Raw genomic sequence first — 25,793 nt, 5'->3', positions numbered from 1 at the left:
TTCCACCATGGGACCGGCGGCCACACACGTGGCCCATTCCACCATGGGACCGGCGGCCGCACACGTGGCCCATTCCACCATGGGACCGGCAGCCACACACGTGGCCCATTCCACCACGAGACCGGCAGCCACACACGTGGCCCATTCCACCACGAGACCGGCAGCCACACACGTGGCCCATTCCACCACGAGACCGGCAGCCACACACGTGGCCCATTCCACCACGAGACCGGCAGCCACACACGTGGCCCATTCCACCACGAGACCGGCAGCCACACACGTGGCCCATTCCACCACGAGACCGGCAGCCACACACGTGGCCCATTCCACCACGAGACCGGCAGCCACACACGTGGCCCATTCCACCATGGGACCGGCGGCCACACACGTGGCACATTCCACTACGAGACTGGCAGCCACACACGTGGCCCATTCCACCATGGGACCGGCGGCCGCACACGTGGCCCATTCCACCATGGGACCGGCGGCCGCACACGTGGCCCATTCCTCCATGAGACCGGCAGCCACACACGTGGCCCATTCCACCATGGGACCGGCGGCCACACACGTGGCCCATTCCACCATGGGACCGGCGGCCACACACGTGGCCCATTCCACCATGGGACCGGCGGCCACACACGTGGCCCATTCCACCATGGGACCGGCGGCCACACACGTGGCCCATTCCACCATGGGACCGGCGGCCACACACGTGGCCCATTCCACCATGGGACCGGCGGCCACACACGTGGCCCATTCCACCATGGGACCGGCGGCCACACACGTGGCCCATTCCACCATGGGACCGGCGGCCACACACGTGGCACATTCCACTACGAGACCGGCAGCCACACACGTGGCCCATTCCACCATGGGACCGGCGGCCGCACACGTGGCCCATTCCTCCATGGGACCGGCGGCCGCACACGTGGCCCATTCCACCATGGGACCGGCGGCCGCACACGTGGCCCATTCCTCCATGAGACCGGCAGCCACACACGTGGCCCATTCCACCATGGGACCGGCGGCCACACACGTGGCCCATTCCACCATGGGACCGGCGGCCACACACGTGGCCCATTCCACCATGGGACCGGCGGTCACACACGTGGCCCATTCCACCATGGGACCGGCGGCCACACACGTGGCCCATTCCACCATGGGACCGGCGGCCACACACGTGGCCCATTCCACCACGGGACAGGCGGCCGCACACGTGGCCCATTCCACCACGAGACCGGCAGCCACACACGTGGCCTATTCCACCACGAGACTGGCCGCCACACACGTGGCCCATTCCACCACGAGACTGGCCGCCACACACGTGGCCCACTCCATCATACTCCTTAGAGATGGACATTGACATGCTTTAATTTCTGACTTGCATACAAATTGTATGTAGCTTGGAACTGGCCAATAAAACACAATTAATTAGCTGGCATCAAAGCAGAGTATAAAATAAACATGAAACATTAAATGGTACATTACAATACATAGCATAGTAATATTATAGGTTTTGCCACATCGTCACACCTTCTGTCCTGTGCAAGAGTTCAGGTCCACGTTAAGATGTACATTTACTATGGCATTTCCAGGGCGAGGTCTCCAGAGATCAGTCTGCTGTTCTGTGTTCCCTTTGTTTCTGCCATGAGGAAGATTGTTGGTTTTTGTAAAGTTGTCACCTTTGGAGATGGCATTGCCTGGAGATCTGTGGTAACACAAGTGGCATATTGTATACACTTTTATATGTGGCCACTTGCTGTCTTCTATCCCTCAGGGTCTGACCAGAGTGAAGATAGCCAGTGACGTGGTCGGAGTGGTCCTGAAAGAAATAAAAGGACATAGTGGAGGCGAAACATTCCGCCTGCTGGTGTCTATGGATGGCGCTAACAGTCTGTGGGGCAAAACCACCATAAAGAAACTAGATAAGAGCTTTGTAAGTGTTTGCTGAACCTCTGTCCTCTCTGACCCCCTATCCATACCAGCCAATTACCTTTGTATACCAAGAATAATTTCCACCTTACTGCCCATGTCCTTACCTTCACTGCCCTTCTGTGCTCAGCCTTACCTCCTCTGCCCCTCTGTGCACGGCCTAACCTCTGCCCTCTGTACCTGGCCAAACCTTCTGTGCCTGGCCTAGCGTCTTCTTCCCCTCTGTGCCCGGCCTAACCTCCTCCGTCCCTCTGTGCCGGCCTAACCTCCGCCCTTCTGTACCTGGACTAACCCCCTCTGCCTCTGTGCCTGGCCTAACCTCCTCTTCCACTCTGTGCCTGGCCTAACCCCCTCTGTGCCTGGCCTAACCCCCTCTGTGCCTGGCCTAACCCCCTCTGTGCCTGGCCTAACCCCCTCTGCCCCTCTGTGCCTGGCCTAACATCCTCTGCCCCTCTGTGCCTGGCCTAACATCCTCTGCCCCTCTGTGCCTGGCCTAACATCCTCTGCCCCTCTGTGCCTGGCCTAACATCCTCTGCCCCTCTGTGCCTGGCCTAACATCCTCTGCCCCTCTGTGCCTGGCCTAACATCCTCTGCCCCTCTGTGCCTGGCCTAACATCCTCTGCCCCTCTGTGCCTGGCCTAACATCCTCTGCCCCTCTGTGCCTGGCCTAACATCCTCTGCCCCTCTGTGCCTGGCCTAACATCCTCTGCCCCTCTGTGCCTGGCCTAACATCCTCTGCCCCTCTGTTCCTGGCCTAACATCCTCTGCCCCTCTGTTCCTGGCCTAACATCCTCTGCCCCTCTGTGCCTGGCCTAACATCCTCTGCTCCTCTGTGCCTGGCCTAACATCATCTGCCCCTCTGTGCCCGGCCTAACATCCTCTGTGCCCGGCCTAACATCCTCTGTGCCCGGCCTAACATCCTCTGTGCCCGGCCTAACATCCTCTGTGCCCGGCCTAACATCCTCTGTGCCCGGCCTAACATCCTCTGTGCCCGGCCTAACATCCTCTGTGCCCGGCCTAACATCCTCTGTGCCCGGCCTAACATCCTCTGTGCCCGGCCTAACATCCTCTGTGCCCGGCCTAACATCCTCTGTGCCCGGCCTAACATCCTCTGTGCCCGGCCTAACATCCTCTGTGCCCGGCCTAACATCCTCTGTGCCCGGCCTAACATCCTCTGTGCCCGGCCTAACATCCTCTGTGCCCGGCCTAACATCCTCTGTGCCCGGCCTAACATCCTCTGTGCCCGGCCTAACATCCTCTGTGCCCGGCCTAACATCCTCTGTGCCCGGCCTAACATCCTCTGTGCCCGGCCTAACATCCTCTGTGCCCGGCCTAACATCCTCTGTGCCCGGCCTAACATCCTCTGTGCCCGGCCTAACATCCTCTGTGCCCGGCCTAACATCCTCTGTGCCCGGCCTAACATCCTCTGTGCCCGGCCTAACATCCTCTGTGCCCGGCCTAACATCCTCTGTGCCCGGCCTAACATCCTCTGTGCCCGGCCTAACCCCCCCTGCGCCCGGCCTAACCCCTTCTGCCCCTCTGTGCCCGGGCTAACCTCTTCTGCCCCTCGGTGCCACTCCGTTGCCTCCTCTGTGCCCGGCCTAACCTCTTCTGCCCCTTTGTGCCCCTCCGTTGCCTCCTCTGTGCCCGGCCTAACCTCTTCTGCCCCCTCTGTGCCCGGCCTAACCTCTTCTGCCCCCTCTGTGCCCGGCCTAACCTCTTCTGCCCCCTCTGTGCCCCTCCGTTGCCTCCTCTGCGCCTGGCCTAACTTCTTCTGTGCCCAGCCTAACGTCCTCTGCCCCTCTGTGCCCGGCCTAACCTCATCCACCTTTGTCTCGATTTCAGATATCCCCTGAAGAGCTGACGCTTGTCCACAACTTTCGCAAGATGGTGATGAATGACTGGGTGGGTGAGAGGCAGGTGACACTGTCAGGTTTGCACTGACTTTGTTGCAGCCAACCTGTTACATCTTATACTCATTTGTCGTTACAATTTTTTTCCGGAGTTCTATTTACTCCTGTCATTGTACTTTTCACCACAGATTGGGGGCGCTGTTGTCCTGACAGTCGGCAGAACAGGCGCATTATTCCAGCCAAAATCTGCATATCTACCGCAGGAACTGCTTGGCAAGGTGAGTGATATTGAATTGATGTCACTGTCTTTGGGGATAGTGTGCCCTCTGCTGGTCAGACCCGCATATGGACACACACACTGATGAATAATCTGCCTCTCAAATACACTAAAAATAGCAACATATCTTCTGCAGTGATGTCATTTCCTGATGGGGAGGGGCTACATAGCAACATTTCCCGGGAATAGAGATGATTAATAAATTGCCGATGTTTCCAACTTGATAGGAATTTAGGTGCAAAATGTATGCAGCTTGAGGCAAGGCCAGTCACATGTGGTTGCTGCAGGTTTGAATAACCAAAATTGCAACAACTCTGAACATTTTCCAGTTCGTTTATCATCTCCGCTTCGATTCTTTGATACTGTGACTCTAGGGGCTCAATTCCCAAAGTGTTACCGCATTTAGTATAGAACCACTTATTTTACCTAACATTTTGTGAAATGTCAACCCACTAAGGCCATTACTGCATGGAAAACTACATTTAGAGATGTCAAAGTGGTCTGAAACTCGACATTTCTACTTTGCACTAAAATATTAAGTACAGCCTTAGAAAACCTGAGGTGGTGGTGGTGGTGGGGGGGGGGGGGGGGTCAAGGGGACACAGAGGTATGTTCCCAAGACATGCCTCTTTATCCCCCCCCCCACGCTGCTCTCTGCAATCCGCCATGCTATCACGACTGTCGCCATTCCGGAAGGTAAAGGGAGAAGAGAGGTATTGCCTGCTCAAAATGCCCACTGGGGGGCGTTCCTGCAGACTTTCCACAGCTGCCATTGGACAGCTGCCACTCCCCCACCACCCTGCATGCTGAAAGAGAATCTCTCCTTGCAGCGTCGGGACCCCAGAGGTCACGAAAGCGGGCCCTAACAGGCCAAGGGAGCGGCAGGGATAACGGCTACCTGATCCGCCCAGCCCCTCGGATCAGGTAGCCTAGTTTTTTTTATTTTTTTTATTTTATAACCCCACCTTGGGCTCTCTTTAAACTGACAATCACGGAAAAAAAATTGTAGCAGAACAGCATTCAAACAGTTAAACACAGAACTTTTGGAACATTTAGTTACAGTCAGCCACAGAACTGTACTAAGCGGACATATGAGAAATTATCACTTATCACTAGATAGCTCCTGTATTTATGTATTAAAATCTATGAATAACATGCAATGGCAGCTTTCAGAGCAGATACACTGTACTTTGGGAATGTGCCATATTTATTTCCTTTGAAGCAATACCAGTTGCCTGGATATCCTGTTGATCTTCTGCCTCTAATATTTTTAGCCATGGACCCTGAACAAGCATGCAGCAAATCAGGTGTTTCTGGCATTGACAGGTCTGACAAGATTAGCAGCATGCTTTTTTCTGGTGTAATTCAGACCCTACAGCAGCCAAAAAGGTAAGCAGGGCTGCCAGGTAACTGGTATCGTTTAAAAAGAAAGAATTATGGCAGCCTCCATGTACCTCTCACTTCAGTTGTCCTTTAAGCGGTGTGGACACTGGTGTGCAAGGCCTCTGATGGAAGCTGCCATTCTCGGCTTGCATGCTGAATCCAGACAGTCCTGCTTTAGGGCTCAGACACACTATACGCGCTTTTCTGAATGCTTTTTTTAGCCCTCAGAGCTTTCTGAGAGCTTCCTAAAAAACGCTCCCATTGACTTGCATTAAAACTGCGGTAAAAATCTTGCGATTTTACCGGGATTTTAATGTAAGTCCATGGGAGCTTTTTTAAAAAAGATCTCTGAAAGCTTTGAGGGCCTTACAACTAACATGCATCCTCTGTAAGCATCCATATAAGGCTTCTCGCTCTGGGACTTTATTTATTAAATGTAACCACTTCCGAAACAGGCTAGTTGAAATCCTATGTCCTGTTTATGTCCGCTTATCCCTGCCAGGGCGTAGAGTTTAACCTTCCTGGCGGGAAGCCTGAGCTGAGCTCGGGCTATGCCGCGCAGGAGGATTTCTCAGGCCCTGCTGGGCCGATTCGCATAATTTTTTTTTTTTTTTTGGTACACGCAGCTAGCACTTTGCTAGCTGCGTGTACTGCCTGATCGCCGCTGATTAGCCACCGATCGCCGAGCCCTAGGTTCGCTACATGAAAAAAAAAAATTTAAACCGTACTGCGCTGCCCTCTGGCGGATTCTAATAGACCGCCAGGAGCGTTAGCTTCTGCATTCGCCGTGTCTACGGCGCTCCTGTCATCCACGCAGATGCTGTGACGCTGTAACCCACTCGCTCTGCTGTCACGCTGACAGCAGAGCTCTGTATCTCGGTCCGGAGGTAATTTCATGGGCTCCTGACCCCGTGATCGCTGTGAGCCAATCGCAGCAATCACTGCTCATATTTCAGAGGAAAAAAAAAGGTCCCCAGACCTTAAAGGGACTCCAAGCTCAAACTAGAATAAAAAATTTGAACTTACCCCGGGCTTTCTGCAGCCCAGTGCTGGTCGGGAGGTCCCACGATGTACATCCGGGTCTTCTCCCAGTGCCTGTAATGGCTGGCCAGCGGCTCCCGGTGACACTCGGGCCGAGTGTCAGGCTCCTTTTCCGCATACGTCACGTCTGACGTCACTACGCCGGCCACCTCGCGTCGTCATGGCGGCCGGCGTAACATGGCGTAACATCTTGGCGGCCGGCGTAGTGACGTCAGACGTGACTTATGCGGAAAAGGAGCCCGACACTCGGGCTGAGTGTCGCCGGGAGCCACTGGCCAGCCATTTCTGGAAGAGGCACTGGGAGAAGACCCGGATGTACGTCGTTGGACCTCCCGACCAGCACTGGGCTGCAGAAAGCCCCGGGTAAGTTCAAATTTGTATTCTAGTTTGAGCTCTGAGTCCCTTTTAAAGGGGAGCTCCAATGAAAATAACAAAAAAAGTGCTTAATTTTTACAATAATTATGTATAAATGATTTAGTCAGTGTTTGCCCATTGTAAAATCTTTCCTCTCCCTGATTCACATTCTGACATTTATCACATGGTGACATTTGTTGCTGCTGTCAAGTGATGTCTGTGGAAAGAGATGATGTCGTTTTGGCAGTTGGAAACCGCTATTTCCTACAATGCAACAAGGCTCACAGACAGGAAATTGTCAGGATCATGGTCCTGACATCACACTATGGGAGGGGTTTCACCACAATATCAGCCCATGCAGACTCCCCTGATGTTCTACTGAAGAAAAGGTAAAGATTTCTTGTGTGAAAGGGGGTATCAGCTACTGATTGGGATGGAATTCAATTCTTGGTTACGGTTTCTCTTTAAAGGGACTCCGAGCAGTGCAGAAACTATGGAAAGATGTATATCATTTTAAAGCTCTCTTTCTCCTCTTTCCAATGATATATAAACCGTCGCCCTACGACTTTTAGTTTTCGCTATTTTCGCGATTGAAATTGCCGCGGCCGCGATTTCGATCGCAAAAATAGAGAAAACTAAAAGGCGTAGGGCGACGATTTAGGGGTCATCAGAGGAGAAAGAGAGCTTTAAAATGATATCCATCTTTCCATAGTTACATTGTATTACACAGGGCGACTTTTTATCAAAGTCAGCAGCTCCATTCAGCAGAAAAAGTCGCCCTGTGTAATACAATGTAACTATGGAAAGATGGATATCATTTTAACGCTCTCTTTCTCCTCTTTCTGACAACCCTTAAATCGGCCGTCTGCAATTTCAATCACGAAAATAGCGAAAACTAAAAGGCGTAGGGCGGCGGTTTATATGTCATTGGAAAGAGGAGAAAGAGAGCTTTAAAATGATATGCATCGGGGGGGGGGCGTGTCTGCCGAGCGACCGAGCTGGACGCCTAGACACAGAGCTCCGCAAACCCTCTCCTAAGAAAGCGGCTTTACGCATTGCCAGCAAGCCCTCACCTACCGCATCAGATGGAGGGAGACCCGATGGAGCTGGAGACCTCCAACAAGAGGAAAAAGGGCCAGCAGAAACCCCAGAAACTGCCCGAACTCTTCGCAGGCATGCAAGCCAGAGCAGCAAGCAAAGATGGCGCCGGCTCCGGAACGCGCACATCACGCTCCGCGCAAGATGCAGAGAAGCAAACAGCCACAAGCCCGCCGCCTCCTCTACTGACCTCCGCACCCACCACAGGAGACTCCTCACCAGACACTGCTTCCCCAGCTTCTCGCAGCCCGGCCAAATCACGGCAGAGGCTATCTACACAGGAAGACAAGGTAGGAGCTGACGCCATCTTGACACAGGCCCTGCCTGCCATTCCCTCAGCGCCGCTATCTAACACACTAGGAGGCTCGCTTGAGACATTCCCCGCCTCAGACCAGGGAATAACGCAAGCTTATATGAAAGACATGATGCTGACATTAAAAGCGTCCCTCTCCGCTGATATGGCAGCAGTGACCAATCTCCTACAGCAGTCAATAAACACCTTAGGAGATAGAATCTCCACAGTAGAGAACAGTGTAGCTCTCTTAACAGCTGAACACAACAAGTCTGTGGATTATATGGAGGACTCACAAAGCGACATTACATGGCTGAAGGTCAAAGCTGCAGATCTAGAAGACAGGAACCGACGATCAAATCTTAAATTTAGAGGCATATATGAAGCAGTGCAACAATCACAACTTCAGCAGTATGTACAGAAGCTCATTCTCACAGCCCTCCCCCACCTGTCAGAAATAGAAATAATGATAGAGAGAATCCACAGGCTCCCTAAGCCCTCTCACCTCCCTGATAACATCCCCAGGGATGTAATATGCAAGTTCTTCTTCTACCCCACCAAGGAGAACCTTCTGCTCTATCTTAAACAACACGGGTCCCTACCTGATCCGTATAAAGGAATTTCACTCTATCCAGATCTCTCCCAGGCCACACTGGCGAAACGCAAATCCCTGCTACCGGTTACCAAAGCCTTACGAGACCACAATATCCCCTACCGCTGGGGATTCCCCACGAAACTACTCATTAACAAAGCAGGCGCCCTCTCCGTCATCTCAAACACGGAGGAGGGCATCAAACTGCTAGCCTCCTGGAAAATCAAAACTACAGAAATGGCTCCTAAACCCAGAAGAGCTAACCCTTCATCCAAGATCCAACAAGACTGGCAAATAATACCATAGAGGGTTCTAAGGAACAAGTAGTCACCTGCAAATACAAGATGGTAAATCTCTACCTTGTAAGAGAAGCGCCATCTTTTAACCCCCCCGCAGGAGTCACTTTGGACAGCCTTTTCTCTTGGCTCCTACTAACAGCTGCTACATCTACCCTCCTAACAAGAGATAGGAGCCTCATAGCTTTAAGTTCAACCAGAATAGATCTGCACCACCCCTACCCTCCCCCTCCCAATCCTACTTCACGCTTGAACGATATCACCTCACTGCTCATTAAATGGATCAAATACTATCACCCGCAACTCCAAAATGTTGATATGCACTTCAATTAATGCTCATGGTCTAAATATTCCTGTTAAGAGACATTCACTCTGGAAAGAGGCAACCAAGCTCCGCTCTGATATCCTCTTTGTCCAGGAAACGCACTTCCAAGAAGGGAGAGCTCCACCTTGTCAAAATCCCAATTACCCACAAATCATATTCAACAATAACTCCAAAAAAAAATGTGGAGTCCTAACGGCATTTCACAAAGACCTAGAAGTCAAGATTACACAAGTCGAGAAAGACCCCCACGGCCGTTACATCCTGATCAACTGCACAATTAATAACTCCCAGTATACCCTACTCAACCTATACGCGCCTAACCAAGGACAATTAAAATTTCTTAGGAAACTCTTCGCAAGAGTATCATCCCCCAAACCACCAGGCCTAATTATCGGAGGAGATTTCAACCTAATACAAGACCCGAAGATGGACTCCTCGAATCCGCAAAATAAACAGCCCAGGACTCTAGCCACCCTGTTAGCAAAACTGGACCTTTATGACCCCTGGAGAGCAGCCCATGGAAATGAGAAGGACTTCACTTTTTTTTCTCACGTCCACACTTCATATTCCAGATTAGATTTCTTTTTAACCGATAGACACACTCTGCAAAGAGTCTCTAACTCAAAGATACATAATATTACCTGGTCGGACCATGCCCCAGTAACCATTCAGATAGATTTTGCCCCTAAATCAAACACTAGCCCCCCCTGGAGACTTAACACCTCATTACTCATACCAGAGAAAAATAAGAAGCTCCTAGAAAACCAATTGAAGGAATATTTCATGTTAAATGAAGGGGGGGAGGTTGGAGAGGCCTCAGTCTGGTCGGCGCATAAAGCAGTGATGAGGGGACTACTAATCCAAATAGGCGCCCAAACAAAAAAAGCGAGGCAGAAGGAGATTAATGATCTCCTAACAGAAATTAAAGCCACAGAAGGTATGCACCAAGCAAACCCTACCCAAGCAGGTACGAAATTACTATTTGATTTAAGACATAAACTAAGAAATGCACTCACAGTGGAATATGATTCCCGTCTAGCCAGGCTCAAACTAAACCGTTACCACCAAAATAATAAAGCAAGCCCGCTCCTGGCCAAAATCATACAAAATAAACAAGCCAAGGCCAAGATCTCCAAATTAATTCACCCTTTCACCAAAAGGACCCTTTCCAACCCTCAAGAAATCGCAGACGCCTTTAGCGATTTCTACTCGTCACTATACAACCTTAAAAACGATGATAAAACCCCCCAACCCAATCCCGAACTAATTAAAAAATTTCTAGCTAAAATCAACCTGCCAACAACGACAGAGGAACAAAACTCCACCCTGAGTGCACCCATCACAAATTCCGAAATATTGAATACAATCATAAAATCTAAATCCAATAAGGCCCCAGGCCCTGATGGGCTGCCAAACGAATATTATAAATTATTAGCCCCTATATTATCCCCCAAACTATCCTCCCTCTTCAACAAATTTATCACCTCAGGCACTATCCCAGAAGAATATACCAAAGCAATAATAACGGTAATACCGAAACCGGGAAAAGACCAGACTACCCCCTCCAGCTACCGCCCCATATCTTTATTAAATTGTGACCTTAAGTACTATGCCAAAATCCTAGCCAACAGGCTGTTCCACATCCTGCCGCACCTCATAGCTCTAGATCAAGTGGGATTTACGAAGGGCCGCCAAGCACCTGATGGGACTAGGAGAATAATAAACATAATTCACTCCTTGGTGTCCTGCCGGAGGCCTTCTCTGCTCCTGGCTCTGGACGCGGAGAAGGCCTTCGACAGGGTCCATTGGGGTTTCCTGAGTGAAGTGTTAACAAAATTTGGGATAAAAGGGAATTTCCACCGAGCTGTCATGGCCCTTTATAAATCCCCATCAGCTTCAGTAAATGTATCAGGCTTCCTCTCCAAACAATTCAGCATCTCCAATGGTACGAGGCAGGGGTGCCCCCTGTCCCCACTCATCTTTGTATTGACAATGGAGACCCTAGCTGAAACCATTCGCATCAATCCTAATATAGAAGGAGTACCAATAGGACCCTTATCCCCTAAAATAAGCCTCTTCGCGGATGATGTCTTAATATCAGTCATTAACCCTCTCTCCTCTCTAAGACACGTCTCGGATACGCTGACTGACTTCTCTAAAGTCTCACTCTATAAACTGAATGAGTCCAAATCGTCCCTCCTAGGTATAAACATCCCAAAAATACTAAAAAGAACAATCTCTCTGAACTTTCCCTTCCCCTGGGCAAACAAAAGTGTTTCCTATTTAGGCATTCAAATCCCAGCTTCCCCAAAAGACATCTATACGCACAACTTCCCACATCTACTGAAAGAAATAACAAACGACCTCCGACGATTAGCCCCCTTTGATCTTTCCATCTCAGGTAAAATAGCAGCCTATAAAATGGCAATCTTTCCAAAAATCCTTTACTACTTCAGGACTCTACCCATAGCTCTCCCCACATCCTTCTTCAAAGACCTTAACAAATTAATCTCCCACTTTCTCTGGGGGGAAAAAAAGCATAGGATTCCACAACATATACTAATGGCCAACACAGCACCGGGAGGGTTTGGACTTCCGAACCCCCTCCACTACTACCATGCAGCGATAATAGATATGTCTCAATTCTGGGGGGAATCAGCGCCTGAAAAATACTGGGTCAATATAGAAAAAATCCATACCAAAGGTAACCCGCTGGATCTAATCTACTTAGCATGGGCAGGACTACCCTCCCACTCAGACCACCACCCTCTAATCTGCCAGACAATAAAGTCGTGGAAGGCACTAAAGTCAACCTACCCTCAACACACCCTCAAGGTCCCAATCAAACCTTCCCTGAAGGCCTTAAAATTAGCTATCCCAAGCCTGAAAATTAACAACTGGATAAAAGGGGGCATTACTAGCTTGGAAGACATAATGATAGATGGAAATCTCCAACCCTTCGAATTCCTAAAGTGGAAATTTAAGCTAACAAACAATGACCTCTTTCCCTATTACCAAATAAAACACCTACTCTCCTCCCTTTCCACCTCTGCCTGGGCCATACCCAAACCAGCACAAGACTTCTTAATAATGCCTAAGACAGTACGCAAGGGAGGTATCTCCCTATGGTACAATCAATATAACAACGCACTGCCACCTCCAACGCACAAATACACCAAATCCTGGGCACAAGACCTTCAATTACAACTCTCCCCAGCAGAAATAGAAAGAGCATTGTCAATTACCAAAAAGTACTCCAAATGCGCCGCACATGTAGAAACGACCAAAAAGATACTATACAAATGGTACATAACCCCCCACATCCTAGCAAAAATGTCGAATCAGCACTCGTCAAACTGCTGGAGAGACTGTCAAAACACAGGCACGCTAAAACATATCCTTTGGGATTGCCCAAAAATTAAAAACTTCTGGACCCAAGTTTTCAAATTAATAGCATCCATAACAAAGCAACGAACTCCCTCCTCACCTCTAGCAGCACTGTTTATAATAGGCCTAGACCAATACCCCCAACATCACAGACTAGTATTAACCCACTTACTATGTGTCTCAAGACAACTTCTCCTCTCAAATTGGAAAACCCCGGACGCCCCGACCTTAGCCCAACTGACTCGATTAGTAGACTACAACCTCAAAATGGAATATCTAATTAGGTCAAGGAACAATCAGAACCTTTGGCAAGATAAGTGGTCATACGACTGGGATACATTACTAACAGGAATACAGACAGCTTAAAAGACCCACTAGTAGTATTAGACCAAAACCAAGCACGCACCCCCTCATTAGTAATTGGATCCAATGAGCCTCACCTCCATTTCTTAAGTTAAAATACATTTAAAAGGAACTCCCCCCCCCCCCCCCCCCCCCCCCCCCTCAACCAACACCTCCCCTTCTGCTCGCAGATCTACTTTCACTAGCACATCCAAGCCTACTTGGAATTTACCCAAGGCTGAGATTTGGTTCCCTGCTAGAAGCATTCCAATCCTAACCAAGACAAGACGAACTACTATAGGCTGTCCGACTCCAGATCCATTCTCTCACTCATGTTGAAGGTTTGATGAAGCTGTATAGTGGGTCCTACCGGACTCCTGTTAAGACTAAGGACAGGGAATATCCCAGTCCTAACCAAGGTTAATCTAATATGTATTTACCGTTAACTACTAGACATAAATATGCTAGTATTGTCAGAACAGTCTATCTTATATTCTGCATGCATTGATAATCCGTATTTCCTGACATTATAAATGCTGCGCAAATCACTGTAATTGACGAAATATTATATGTAAAGTTTCAAAACATGTTTCTCTGTTAATGTTAAAAATTTAATAAAAATTCAATTACAAAATGATATGCATCTTTCCATAGTTTCTGCACTGCTCGGAGTCCCTTTAAGGGGCCAGAGATGGTGCGTCCAGAAGAGGTTAATAGAAGATGTAATGCAATCAGTACAGGGATTCTGTATGATCTAACTGCAGCTGCTTAGAATAATGTGAAGATGTGTTCAAGTAGTTGCTTGGAGTCCTTTGTCAGGCCTGTTTCAGCTACATGGCAAAAGGAAAAGTAAACATTGCTTTAGCCACAACTGTTAACACTGCAAAAAAAATAAAAATAAAATAATGCACATTGATGGGACATTGCCATCTAGAGGCACTATGAGGGAACTACACCCAGCACAAATGTTTCACATGAGGCAATGTTACAGGGTTTCCCAATCAAGGCATTCAGCACAGGAAATACAAAAGTGCTCCCATAATGCATCACAAAGCCAGATAATCCGACGTGCGCATAGTTGCTTTAGCCTGTATCAGTGCATAACTTGGATGACTATGGCTCTGTGGTAGGATTTGTGATGTAGAGGTGTTACAGAATATCCAACCAGAACTTCTAGGACAGCTGTTAGCTAATTGGATTATATGGTTCTGGAAATTCTGAAGGCTACAGATGTGCCAGAACCCAGTAACTCTGGATGTTTGGCTTTTCTGGGACATAAAAGAATAATTTGCTTATTCTTTCACTGAACTGAAGCAAGGTATTATGGGAGATCTTTCTTGCCCTCTGTTGTTAATGCGTACTTGATTTGATGAGCTAAACATATACCACTTATACTGTAGTACTAGCCTAACTAAGAAATTATCTGAAGTCCCTTTCTGTTTTCTAGTACAGTAAGATTTAAAAAAGCTATTTATGCTAAAGAGCTTGTTGTTTTCAGTTTGACTTTCCTGAAAAGTAAATAGAAGCTAAAAGTCTATTATCTGTCAGGAAGAAGGCAAATAATATTTTTGTGTGCAGTAAAGGAGCATTACTTCTGCTTCTCTTGTGTGAATTCTAAACAATAGCTGTCACTGCCTGACGCAATCTTAAACATAAAGCTATAAAAATGACCTCCAGCATCCTTTATTGTGCTCATACTCACCTCTGACTTGCTGTTCGTATCCCTGGTGCGCTGTCCATTAGCACGCCCTCTCTGTACGCACTCCCACACATCTGTGTGTAGCGGCCATTGCCAGGAGTGTACGGTGCTTGCCCAGGATGCCCTCAGTTTCTGTGCGTAGCTGTTCAGTACCGCAGTGCACGAGGGCATGCTGTGTGGACTGTACATGTGCCTGGACTCTTAACTGCTCCCAGTCGGAGCTATATACAGGACTACAGCAGCAAGACTGAGGGAAGGCCAAACACAAGGAGCCTGGAGAGCTGATATTTCATCTAGGTAAGTATTTCTTTTAACATGTTTTTTTTTTCCTTTCAGGTACTGTATTTATCACAGATGGTTTTGTAGCTGTAATTTGTTACTGTAACTGCGTTCAGATGTTCCTATTTCTCCTCTTACAGGAGGGCTTCGAGGCCTTGGACCCCTTTATCCCCATACAAGTGTCCAAATACAATGAGAAGGAATTCGAGAGCTGCTATCAGTACTACTTAGAGAGGAAGTGGCTTCTGCACGAGAAAGGTGCCATATGTTATATCCCTTCTATATATAGCTCCGGTGTTCTTTTCTGTACAAGCATTGATTGAACGAGACATTCGGCATTAGAAACCAGGTGATCTGTTTAGCATAGACACCACAGGTGTAGGATTCTTCTCTGTACAAATGTTTATTTTTCTCATTCATATAGACCATACATGTCCAACTCTGGCCCACGGGCCAAATCTACCCAGTAGAGCCATCCAATTTGGCCCCCAAATTTGCATTATGTTTGGCCCACACTAGACCACCATGGAGCTATATTGGAGGTGAAGCCCTAGATCTCCAGGAAAACCATATAGAGCCTAGTTTCCCAACCCTGTCCTCTAGGCCCACCAACAGTGCATGTTTTGCAGAAAACCACAAACATGCACAGGTGAGGTAATTAGTGTCTCAGCAGAGCTGATTAACTACCTGTTGATTTCCACAAAACATGTACTGTTGGTGGGCCTTGAGGACAGGGTTGGGGAACACAGAGGAAGGAGGAGGAGAGCAATAGACCAGGGAACTATATGGGGAGGGAAGGGGCTTCTGGAAACCAGGGAACTGTAAAGGGGAGGGGGCCATTAGACCCCAGAGGACCTTATAAGGGAGGGAATTAGCCACTAGACATTGAGGTTGTCCCGCGACATAGTCCCTGTGTTTAGTTTCAGCGTTTGATTTTGACACCCCTGATTTTGACCAAGAAATACTAGTTATATAATAGCTATTCACTTAGCAGAGGTGTTAAAAACAAGATTAATTCAAATGTAGAAGAGAATGTCATAATAAGTTAGTTGTATACATGTAACACCACATAGTTGCATAGGTATTTGTGTTGAAAAAAGACATAAGTCCATCGAGTCAACCAAAAAATAAAGTACACCACCAGCCTGCTCCGTCACATATCCCTGTTGATCCAGAGCAAACGTTCAGAGCACAGAGCAAGCGTTTTAGAGCCACAGAACAACCTATTGAAGAGGAACAAGATTATAAATACAGTAGCAATAAAAGGTATGTGAACCCTTTGGAAATATATGGATTTCTGCACAAATTGGTCATAAAATGTGATCTAATCTTCATCTAAGTCACAACAGACAATCACAGTCTGCTTAAAGAGACACTGAAGCGAAAAAAAAAATGATATGATTTGTATGTGTACTACAGCTAAGAAAAAAAACATTAAGATCAGATACATCAGTCTAAAGCAGGCCATACACTGGCTCGATTCCCGGCCGTTTCGACAGCAGATTCGATTCTGGGATCGAATCTGCTGCCAATCGTTCGCGGTAAACGCAGCCGCCGATCCGATTTCCTCCCGAAATCGGATCGGTCCGTCGATCGCGCCGTGCGGGAAATTACCCTCGATCGCCCGCGGGTAAAGTGCGCGTCGCTAGCGGCGGCCGATCCGATCAAGTATACATTACCTGAGGCTGGCTCCCGGGCGTCTTCTCCGCATTGCACGGCTCTGTTCCGGCTCCATCCATCCCGGCGCTTCCTGTGTCACTGCAGTGACCAGGAAGTTCAAATAGAGGGCGCTCTATTTGAACTTCCTGGTCACGGAGTAACACAGGAAGCGCCGTAATGGAGCCGGAACAGAGCCGTGCAATGCGGAGAAGACGCCCGGGAGCCAGCCTCAGGTAATGTATACGGGGGGGGGACAGGCGGCAGGAGCAGCTCAGCAGATGGTGAATCGGTTTCAGGCTGAAATCGATTCACAATCTGTTTGCAGTAAAGGCAGCCATACGATCCCTCTCTGATCAGATTCGATCAGATAGGGATCTGTCAGCTGGTCGATCTAATGGCACATCGACCAGTGTATGGCCACCTTAATTGTTTCCAGTGCAGGAAGAGTTGAGAAACTCCAGTTGTTATCTCTATGCAAAAAAGCTATTAAGCTCTCCAACCAACTTGGTCGTGGAGAGGGCTGTTATCTAACTTTTATTATCTCAACTGTAATTAAACTGTTTACTTTTCCTCTAGCAGAGGAGAATTTATTACTTCACAGACTGCTCTGAAAGACTCATTTTGAATGCTGAGTGTTGTGTAATCTGGACATATTATAGAGTGATGCAATGTTAGAAAAAACACTATATACCTGAAAAGAAAAATATGAGAATATTTTCTTTGCTGCTAATCTTCTAGTAATTATTCATAGTACACAACCAATTCATTATATCATATTTTTTTTTTTCGCTTCAGTGTCTCTTTAAATGAATACCACACAAATAATTAAATGTTTTCAGGTGTTTTTTTTTTGTTTTGTTTTTACATTCACATTGCAGGTGGAAAAGATATGTGAACCCTTGGATTTATTAACTGGTTGAACCTCCTTTGGCAGCAATAACTTCAACCAAACGTTTCCTGTAGTTGCAGATCAGACGTGCACAATGGTCAGGAGTAATTTTTGACCATTCCACTTTACAGAACTGTTTCAGTTCAGCAATATTCTTGGGATATCTGGTGTAAATCTGGAGGTATTAGTTTAAGCAGACTGTAATTGTCTGTTGTTGTGACTTAGGTGACAATCAGATCACATTTTATGACCAATTTGTGCAGAAATCCATATACAGTAATTCCAAAGGGTTCACATACTTTTTTTTTTTTTTTTTTTTTTGCTACTGTGTATAAAGGCGAAAAAGCCTGTTTGTAAAGCTCTGTGTCAGAGCTGCAAGGACCGGCAGACGTCAGTGGGAGTAACTCACCTGCTCGCCTGTAAATCAGAGGTCTTAAACTCGGTCTCCTCTTATCGGCAATACCACTGAGGCCTTTTTTGTCAGAAATTTACGTTGAAGGCTCTCTGCTATTTAATAATATCCATTTTTAAAGGAATATTTAAGTCTGAAAAAAGACAAAAAAGAGAAAATAATTCCATCTTAACCTCCCTGGTGGTCTATTAAAACTGCCAGGATGGCGGCGCAGCACATTTATTTATTTTTTTATTTATTGATTCTTTAAATCATGTAGCTAGCCTAGCGCTAGCTACATAATAGCCACTGTGCAGCGGCATCCCCCCACCCCTTTCGATCGCCTCCAACGATCAGAGCAAACAGGAAATCCCGTTCAGAACGGGATTTCCTGTTTGGCTTCCCCCATCACCATGGCGACGATCGGGATGACGTCATGGTGTCTGGGGGAGTCCCGATCCACCCCTTAGCGCAGCCTGGCGGTGATTGGCTGGGGGCCCTCTAACGCGGCAGGTAAGCGGCGGCAATCAGCTTGTACACGCAACTAGCAAAGTGCTAGCTGCGTGTAACAAAGCAAAAAGTGTGCAAATCGGCCAACCAGGGCCTGAGAACCTCTCCGCGGCAGCTTATCCCGAGCTCAGCTCGGGCTTACCGCTGAGGAGGTTAATAACAAGAATAACTTCGGTGGTAGAAAAAAAATTACGGTATATAAGAAATGCTCTCCTGGATAATAAATAATTGTAATACTTTATTGAAAAACGTATCCCATTAAAACCATTCCAATTGTCCATCCTGAGTGAGGGGTGCAGAACAGGGGCTGCTGGGAGGTGATTGACGTCTATGGAGTAAAGGTAGCCATACATCAGGCGAAAACTGATGTACTTGGCCTGTGGCTATACATCAGGCTAAGTACATACCCGACCGACAATGCGACTGATTTCCCCAAAATTGGTTGCATAGTCGATCGCGCATACTGCAACATATTGGGCCGACTTTCTCGATCGGGGTGCGTGGCGAGAACGGTGTGCAATTTCGGGGTGAACGCAACAAATCCTCCGGCGCTGCCCCCTAATGCTAAATGTCTCCCACCCACCCCACTGCCCAGGTTCAATGCATACATTACCTTTCTGCCGCCTCCGCTTGACCCTGCAGGCTCCGGGCACATTCCGCTGTGCATACATGCGCGCCCCATGTGGTTTCCTAGTAAGGGGCGCGCGTATGACATCAATGTCATACACGCAGCCACGTATTACGTCAGATGTCGTATACGCAGCCACGTTACTAGGCAACCACGTAGCGCGTGTGTATGGCGAGTGGAGTGCGCCCAGAGCCTGCAGAGGCGGCGGAAAGTTAATGTATACATTGCATCGGGGGGACATTATCATTAGAGGGGACAGCAGCGAGGCGGATATATGCGGCGCTCAAGGCCGGTTCCCGAGAGATTTCATGCTGAAATTGATGGGGAATCAGCCTGAGGTGTATGGGCAGCTGACAGATCTCTATCTTATCAGATTCGTTTAGAGAGAGACTTGTCTCTTGGTCAAATCTGCCCATCATCGCTAGTATGTATAACCTGAAGTGAGTAAAATTATTTAAAATAAACACATGACCTAGCTGTAAATTAACCACCCTGGCGTTCTATTAAGATCGCCAGGGAGGCTGCGGGAGGGTTTTTTTTAAATAAAAAAAAAAACTATTTCATGCAGCCAACTGAAAGTTGGCTGCATGAAAGCCCACTAGAGGGCGCTCCGGAGGCGTTCTTCCGATCGCCTCCGGCAGCCAGAAGTAACACGGAAGGCCGCAATGAGCGGCCTTCCGTGTTTTGCTTACTTCGTCGCCATGGCGACGAGCAAAGTGACGTCAGCCGACGTCCTGACGTCAGCCGCCTCCGATCCAGCCCTTAGCGCTGGCCGGAACTATTTGTTCCGGCTGCGCAGGGCTCAGGCGGCTGGGGGGACCCTCTTTCGCCGCTGCTAGCGGCGGACCGCCGCAGAGCGGCGGCGATCAGGCAGCACACGCGGCTGGCAAAGTGCCGGCTGCGTGTGCTGCTTTTTATTTCAACAAAATCGGCCCAGCAGGGCCTGAGCGGCAGCCATCGGCGGTGATGGACGAGCTGAGCTCGTCCATACCGCTAAGATGGTTAATATGACCTACTTACCTCACTGTCAGGTACTCTCAGAAGCTCACCGTTTTTCTTCTTACAGTGATCCATTCCAGTTCTGACAATATTTTGTCAGAACTGAACTATATCAGTTGCTGTCAGTTATATATCAGCAGCTGTCAGTTACAACTAAATGTGCAAGTTTTTCCCTATGGCTCAAGTGGGCAATATTACAGTTTAAAGAGGAACTCCAGTGAAAATAATGTAATAAAAAAGTGCTTCATTTTTACAATAATTATGATGTCATTATGATAAATGATTTAGTCAGTGTTTGCCCATTGTAAAATCTTTTAAATCCCTGATTTACATTCTGACATTTATCACATGGTGACATTTTTACTGTTGGCAGGTGATGTAGCTGCTGCTTGCTGTTTTGGCAGTTGGAAACAGCTATTTCCCACAATGCAACAAGGTTCACAGACAGGAAACTGCCAGGAGTACCACAGTCCTCAGCGTTACTTGTGGGAGGGGTTTCACCACAATATCAGCCATACAGAGCCCCCTGATGATCCGTTTGTGAAAAGGAATAGATTTATCATGTAAAAGGGGGGTATCAGCTACTGATTGGGATGAAGTTCAATTCTTGGTCACGGTTTCTCTTTAAGTGTGCTGACCAGGAAGCTGTTATGGGGTAATGGCCATTTTTAAAATGGAGGACATAGAATTCCATTGATCAGTGGACAAATGGGACGCAGGAAAGGAGAAAGAGACTGAGTAGTAGACTACACAAGAGGTAAGTATGACTTGTGTATGGTTATTTTGAATTTTTATTTTCAGTGCAGGTTCTCTTTAAGGCATTCCTGCTTTAACTCGCTCACAGTGCTAAGTGATCTGATTGTAATTCTGCTCTGATTGCAGCTCGCACTGAAGAAGGGAAGACTGAGCTGAAGTTTCTCACTAACTTCAACCCCCGAGAGATGGAGGATATCTGTGCTGCCTTGTGACAACGTTTCTCAGCACGGTCCAGAGGTTTCCATGTAGGGGGAAATGTCGCCTTTCTTATGGAACTGACTGATCGTACCAGCTACCTGGTCATTACAGGAAGACCTCACTGCAGGTTTTCTAGGACCACCAGGACTGCATATAGATCACAGAGTTCTCTGGACTTTACATGATATGGGCATCTGTGGGAACGTTAGGAAGTCTCTGCGTTCCTGGGGTTCATCATAATGGAGCAGAGTGGTCTTTACATCCAGTGTAACAAGTTAGAACTATTTACTGAAGAAAACATGCAGAGATTAATCGCACACCACCATCAGGAAATGCAGCCTGCTTAGAACAGAGAGGAACCCACAGAATGAATACAGGAAATCCCAATACCATAGAGATCATTGCAGCACTAGTACAGACAGTGACATCTTGTGGGTGCTTTACTACACTGCAATTTAGGTAATAATGTTGTTACCAACAAATCAGGTCCTGAGCTCCCCCCATAAGGGAATTGTCTGGACCATAGGTACACCTGGGACCTGTCCAGTTACCCCGAGGCCTTTCCAGGGTGAGCAGAGACCCCCAGCTTCCTCTTCCTGGCAGAATAGAGGATCATTCGATATTGGGAATCCTGAAGCTTCCGATGTAGCGAATGAGATAATGATTCCAACTTGCATGCAAATTCGATGTAGCTTGGAAATGGACCTGTCTGTCCTCAGTTAATGCATTTGATTGGCTCATCTTTGAGCTGCATACAATTTTTATGCAAGTAGCATCACATTGACATCTATGTACCTGAGCAGTTTGGAGATGGAAGGAGCCGCCAGCTCTCACGTATGTATTATGGCATATTCTTTCTGTAAAATAAAGCGTTTTCCATAGCTGTGTGCGCTCGTCTTTATTTAGCACCATTTCCTGGCCATACAGATTACCGTTCTGCAGCTGAAACTATTCAGACTCTGCCTCTAGATGCGTACATATGATCATAGCTGGACTTCTGGCAAGGCCACAAAGGCCATAGCCTAGGGCACTGGGAAAGCAACAACAACAAATAACATTTGTAAATCGCTTCTCTCCCATAGGACTCAAAGCGCATAAGCATGGCTCAGACCAATAATTGGTTGATTGGTAAATCGTGGTACAGAGGAAATATTTTATGAGTCTGGAAATGCCAGGCTAAACAGGTGGCTTTTCAGTCTAGATTTGAATAACTCCAGGGAAGGGGCTGTCTTTACTGGGTGTGGTGGGGAGTTCCAAAGAGTAGGGGCAGCATGACAGAAAGCTCTGTCTCCAGAGGTTTTGAGGAGCACTCTGGGAGTGACCAAGTTTATAGAACCTGCTGATCTGAGGTTGTGAGAGGTGTGGTGCAGCTTCAGCAAGTCCTTCATGTATCCAGAGCCCACATTGTGCAGTGATTTGAATGTCAGCAGTCCAATCTTGAAGAGTATTCTCCATTCTACTGGTAGCCAGTGCAGTGAGCGAAGGATCGGTGTAATGTGACAGTGGCGAGGCTGGTTTGTTAGCAGTCTGGCAGCAAGGGGCCAAGTTTGCACATAGCGGTGGGCGGCTACCAACAGCCGGATCTGGCACTCTGGGGATGAAGGTGCAGCGAATGGGCACTTACAGTGATCTCTGAGCTGGCTGTCAGTCACAAAATGTACTGTTCGCCAAGGAGCTTACAATCTAGTCCCTGCTAGCATATCACTAACTGTCCACATAATCCCTGCCATCACTTGATTAACTGTCCTCAGAGAAGCCTACAATGTAATCCCTGCCGTGTGTATGTGTGGTGGTGGAGGGGGGAAGTTTAGGATGCAGGTTGCAGGAAGTGTTTGTAGTCACGTGACGCGCTTGGAATGCATCATGGGAGGCGCCATGGGACAGATCAAAGACGAAGTCTGATGGGTAAGATTAATCCGCCGTCGCCCACCTGCATAGGGATGAAATCCGAATAAAACCTATTCGGATTCGGTAAACATCACTGGAGGCTAACACTTGCTTTTTATGCGGAACAGATGTCTCTATTGCATGCAGTTCTCAGCACCTGTGTATATGGGCTGAGAAGTGCACAAGCTTAGTCTGTGCATTTGCAGGCGGTGGGAGTCTGTTCACCAATATAAAGGACAGGTGCTGCTTGGTCCAGAGCACTTGCTCTTTCTCTACCCATGTGAGATTTTAAAATAGTGTGTATTTATACTTACCTGGGCTTCCTCCAGCCCCATGAGGACTGGGGCCTCCATCGAACAGGATTCAACTGTCCAATTTTGGTGAGCTTGTGCAAATTGTAGCCTCTCTTTCCTATTTGTGGAGACGAGTGGTAACCAGTGGGGTCTTCTGCTGTTGTAGCCCATCCGCCTCAAGGTTGTGCGTGTTGTGGCTTCACAAATGCTTTGCGGCATACCTTGGTTGTAACGAGTGGTTATTTCAGTCAACGTTGCTCTTCTATCAGCTTGAATCAGTCGGCCCATTCTCTGACCTCTAGCATCAACAAGGCATTTTCGCCCACAGTGGATGTTTTTCCTTTTTCACACCATTCTTTCTAAACCCTAGAAATGGTTTGTGCGTGAAAATTCCAGTAACTGAGCAGATTGTGAAATACTCAGACCGGCCCATCTGGTACCAACAACCATGCCACATTCAAAATTGCTGCACGCGCGATTCCCGGCCCGCGGTTCGTTAGCCAGGCAATCAGTGAATCGGGCTATGGTGCCCAATCACTGATTGCTCTCCCCCGCTGAAAAAGCGACAGCTTCTCTCGGAAGCTGTGCTTTTTCTGGCTGTTCCCTCCCCGATGCGTCACTCTAAGCGTGTGTTACGCTTAAGGTCCGTACTCACGGGCTGCAAAACTCGCCTGTCGCCAGCACACGTGAGCGTGTGGGCGACAGGCCGGCGACAGCTTCTCGCCAGGTCCCTCCGCGTACACATGCGGAAGAGGGACCAGCGGCAAGGCGGAAGCTGTCGCTGACGTTCCTCCTCCCCCCGCCGGAAGCTCACCGGAAGGTCTGTGAACCTCAATGGAGGTTGCTGTCGCTAGTCCGCGTACTCACGCGGACTAGCGACAGTTGCGGCGGGGGGGCAGCGGTGACTGTCGCCATGCGATTGAAAGTTTCAATCGCATGGCGACATAGCGACGGGCGACAGTTCGGGGGCGCGCGCGCGTGCGACGGCCCATACTCACGGGCGACCTGTCGCCGCAACACGCGCGCGCCGCGTGTTGAGGCGACAAAAGTCCCTCGTGAGTATGGGCCATTAGAGTGACGTCATGTAAACAAACTCATGGCCGCCATCTTGTGGCCAAAAAGTAATAGTACAACTGAAAGTAAAAAAAAAAAAATGAACACACATTTACATTATAAATCTATTGTTTACCTCCCACCCTCCCAAAACTACCTAAATAAAATGTTTACTATAAAAAAAAAAACATTACAATAAAAAAAGTAAATATTTACCTAAGGGTCTAAACTTTTTAAATATCAATGTAAAGATGAAATATTTCTATATTTTTTTTTATTTTAAACTTGTAAATAGTGATAGATGCAAAATGGAAAAAATGCACCTTTATTTCCAAATAAAATATTGTCGCCATACATTGTGATAGGGACATAATTTTAACGGTGTAATAACCGGGACATATGGGCAAATACAATACGTGGGTTTTAATTATGGAGGCATGTATTATTTTAAAACTATAATGGCTGACAACTGAGAAATAATGAATTTTTCCATTTTTTTCTTATTTTTCCTGTTAAAATGCATTTACAGTAAAGTGGCTCTTAGCAAAATGTACCCCCCCAAAGAAAGCCTAATTGGTGGCGGAAAAAGCAAGATATAGATCAGTTCATTGTGATAAGTAGTGATAAAGTTATAGGCTAATGAATGGGAGGTGAACATTTCTCACGTGAAAACGACGGAACGCGAATGGGTTAAATCACCTTTCTTTCCCATTCTGACATTCAGTTTGGAGTTCAGGAGATTGTCTTGACCAGGACCACACCCCTAAATGCATTAAAACAATTGCCATGTGATTGGTTGATTAGATAATTACATGAATGAGAAATTGAACAGGTGTTCCTAAGGGTGCATACACACATCAGACCATAGTCTTTGGAAAATGAAAGATCACAGACCAATTTTACCCCCTTCCATGTAGTATGAGAGCCATACCTACAGTCTATTCTATTGAGCTGCACTCCATCAGATAGAAATCTTTGCAAGATGCTGTACACATTCAAAAGATCAGTATCTGCAAAAGATCCATTCCTGCAAAAGGCATTCATAGTCTATGATATCTGCAGATCCTCATACACACCTTGTTTAACAGACATTCATCTGCAGAAAGATCCACCAGGATGGATTTTCAGATCTGCAGATGATTGTCTGATCTGCAGATGAATGTCTGTTAAACAAGGTGTGTATGCGGATCTGCAGATATCATAGACTATGAATGCCTTTTGCAGGAATGGATCTTTGGCAGATACTGATCTGTTGAATGTGTACAGCATCTTGCAAAGATTTCTATCTGATGGAGTTCAGCTCAATAGAAAAGACTGTGTAGGTGTGGCTCTCATACTACATGGAAGGGGGTACAATTTGTCTGTGATTTTTTATTTTCC

At 47.6% G+C, this 25,793-nt stretch overlaps 1 protein-coding gene across 1 annotated transcript in view; it reads left to right on the top strand.

The window, feature by feature from the left end:
• DAP3 (death associated protein 3) overlaps positions 1-22,061 on the top strand; it is a 45,902-nt gene extending 23,841 nt beyond the window's left edge. Inside the window, exons 9-13 of the mRNA XM_068252584.1 lie at positions 1,778-1,936; positions 3,778-3,837; positions 3,974-4,063; positions 15,291-15,408; positions 21,109-22,061. Coding sequence (XP_068108685.1) covers positions 1,778-1,936; positions 3,778-3,837; positions 3,974-4,063; positions 15,291-15,408; positions 21,109-21,194 — 513 coding nt within the window. The 3' untranslated portion in view covers positions 21,195-22,061. The remainder of the gene's footprint in view (positions 1-1,777; positions 1,937-3,777; positions 3,838-3,973; positions 4,064-15,290; positions 15,409-21,108) is intronic.
• Positions 22,062-25,793: the final 3,732 nt, after the last annotated feature.

Source organism: Hyperolius riggenbachi, chromosome 9 (genome assembly GCF_040937935.1).
Source record: "Hyperolius riggenbachi isolate aHypRig1 chromosome 9, aHypRig1.pri, whole genome shotgun sequence".
Taxonomy (NCBI): domain Eukaryota; kingdom Metazoa; phylum Chordata; class Amphibia; order Anura; family Hyperoliidae; genus Hyperolius; species Hyperolius riggenbachi.
This window is presented reverse-complemented; position numbering and strand designations above follow the sequence as displayed.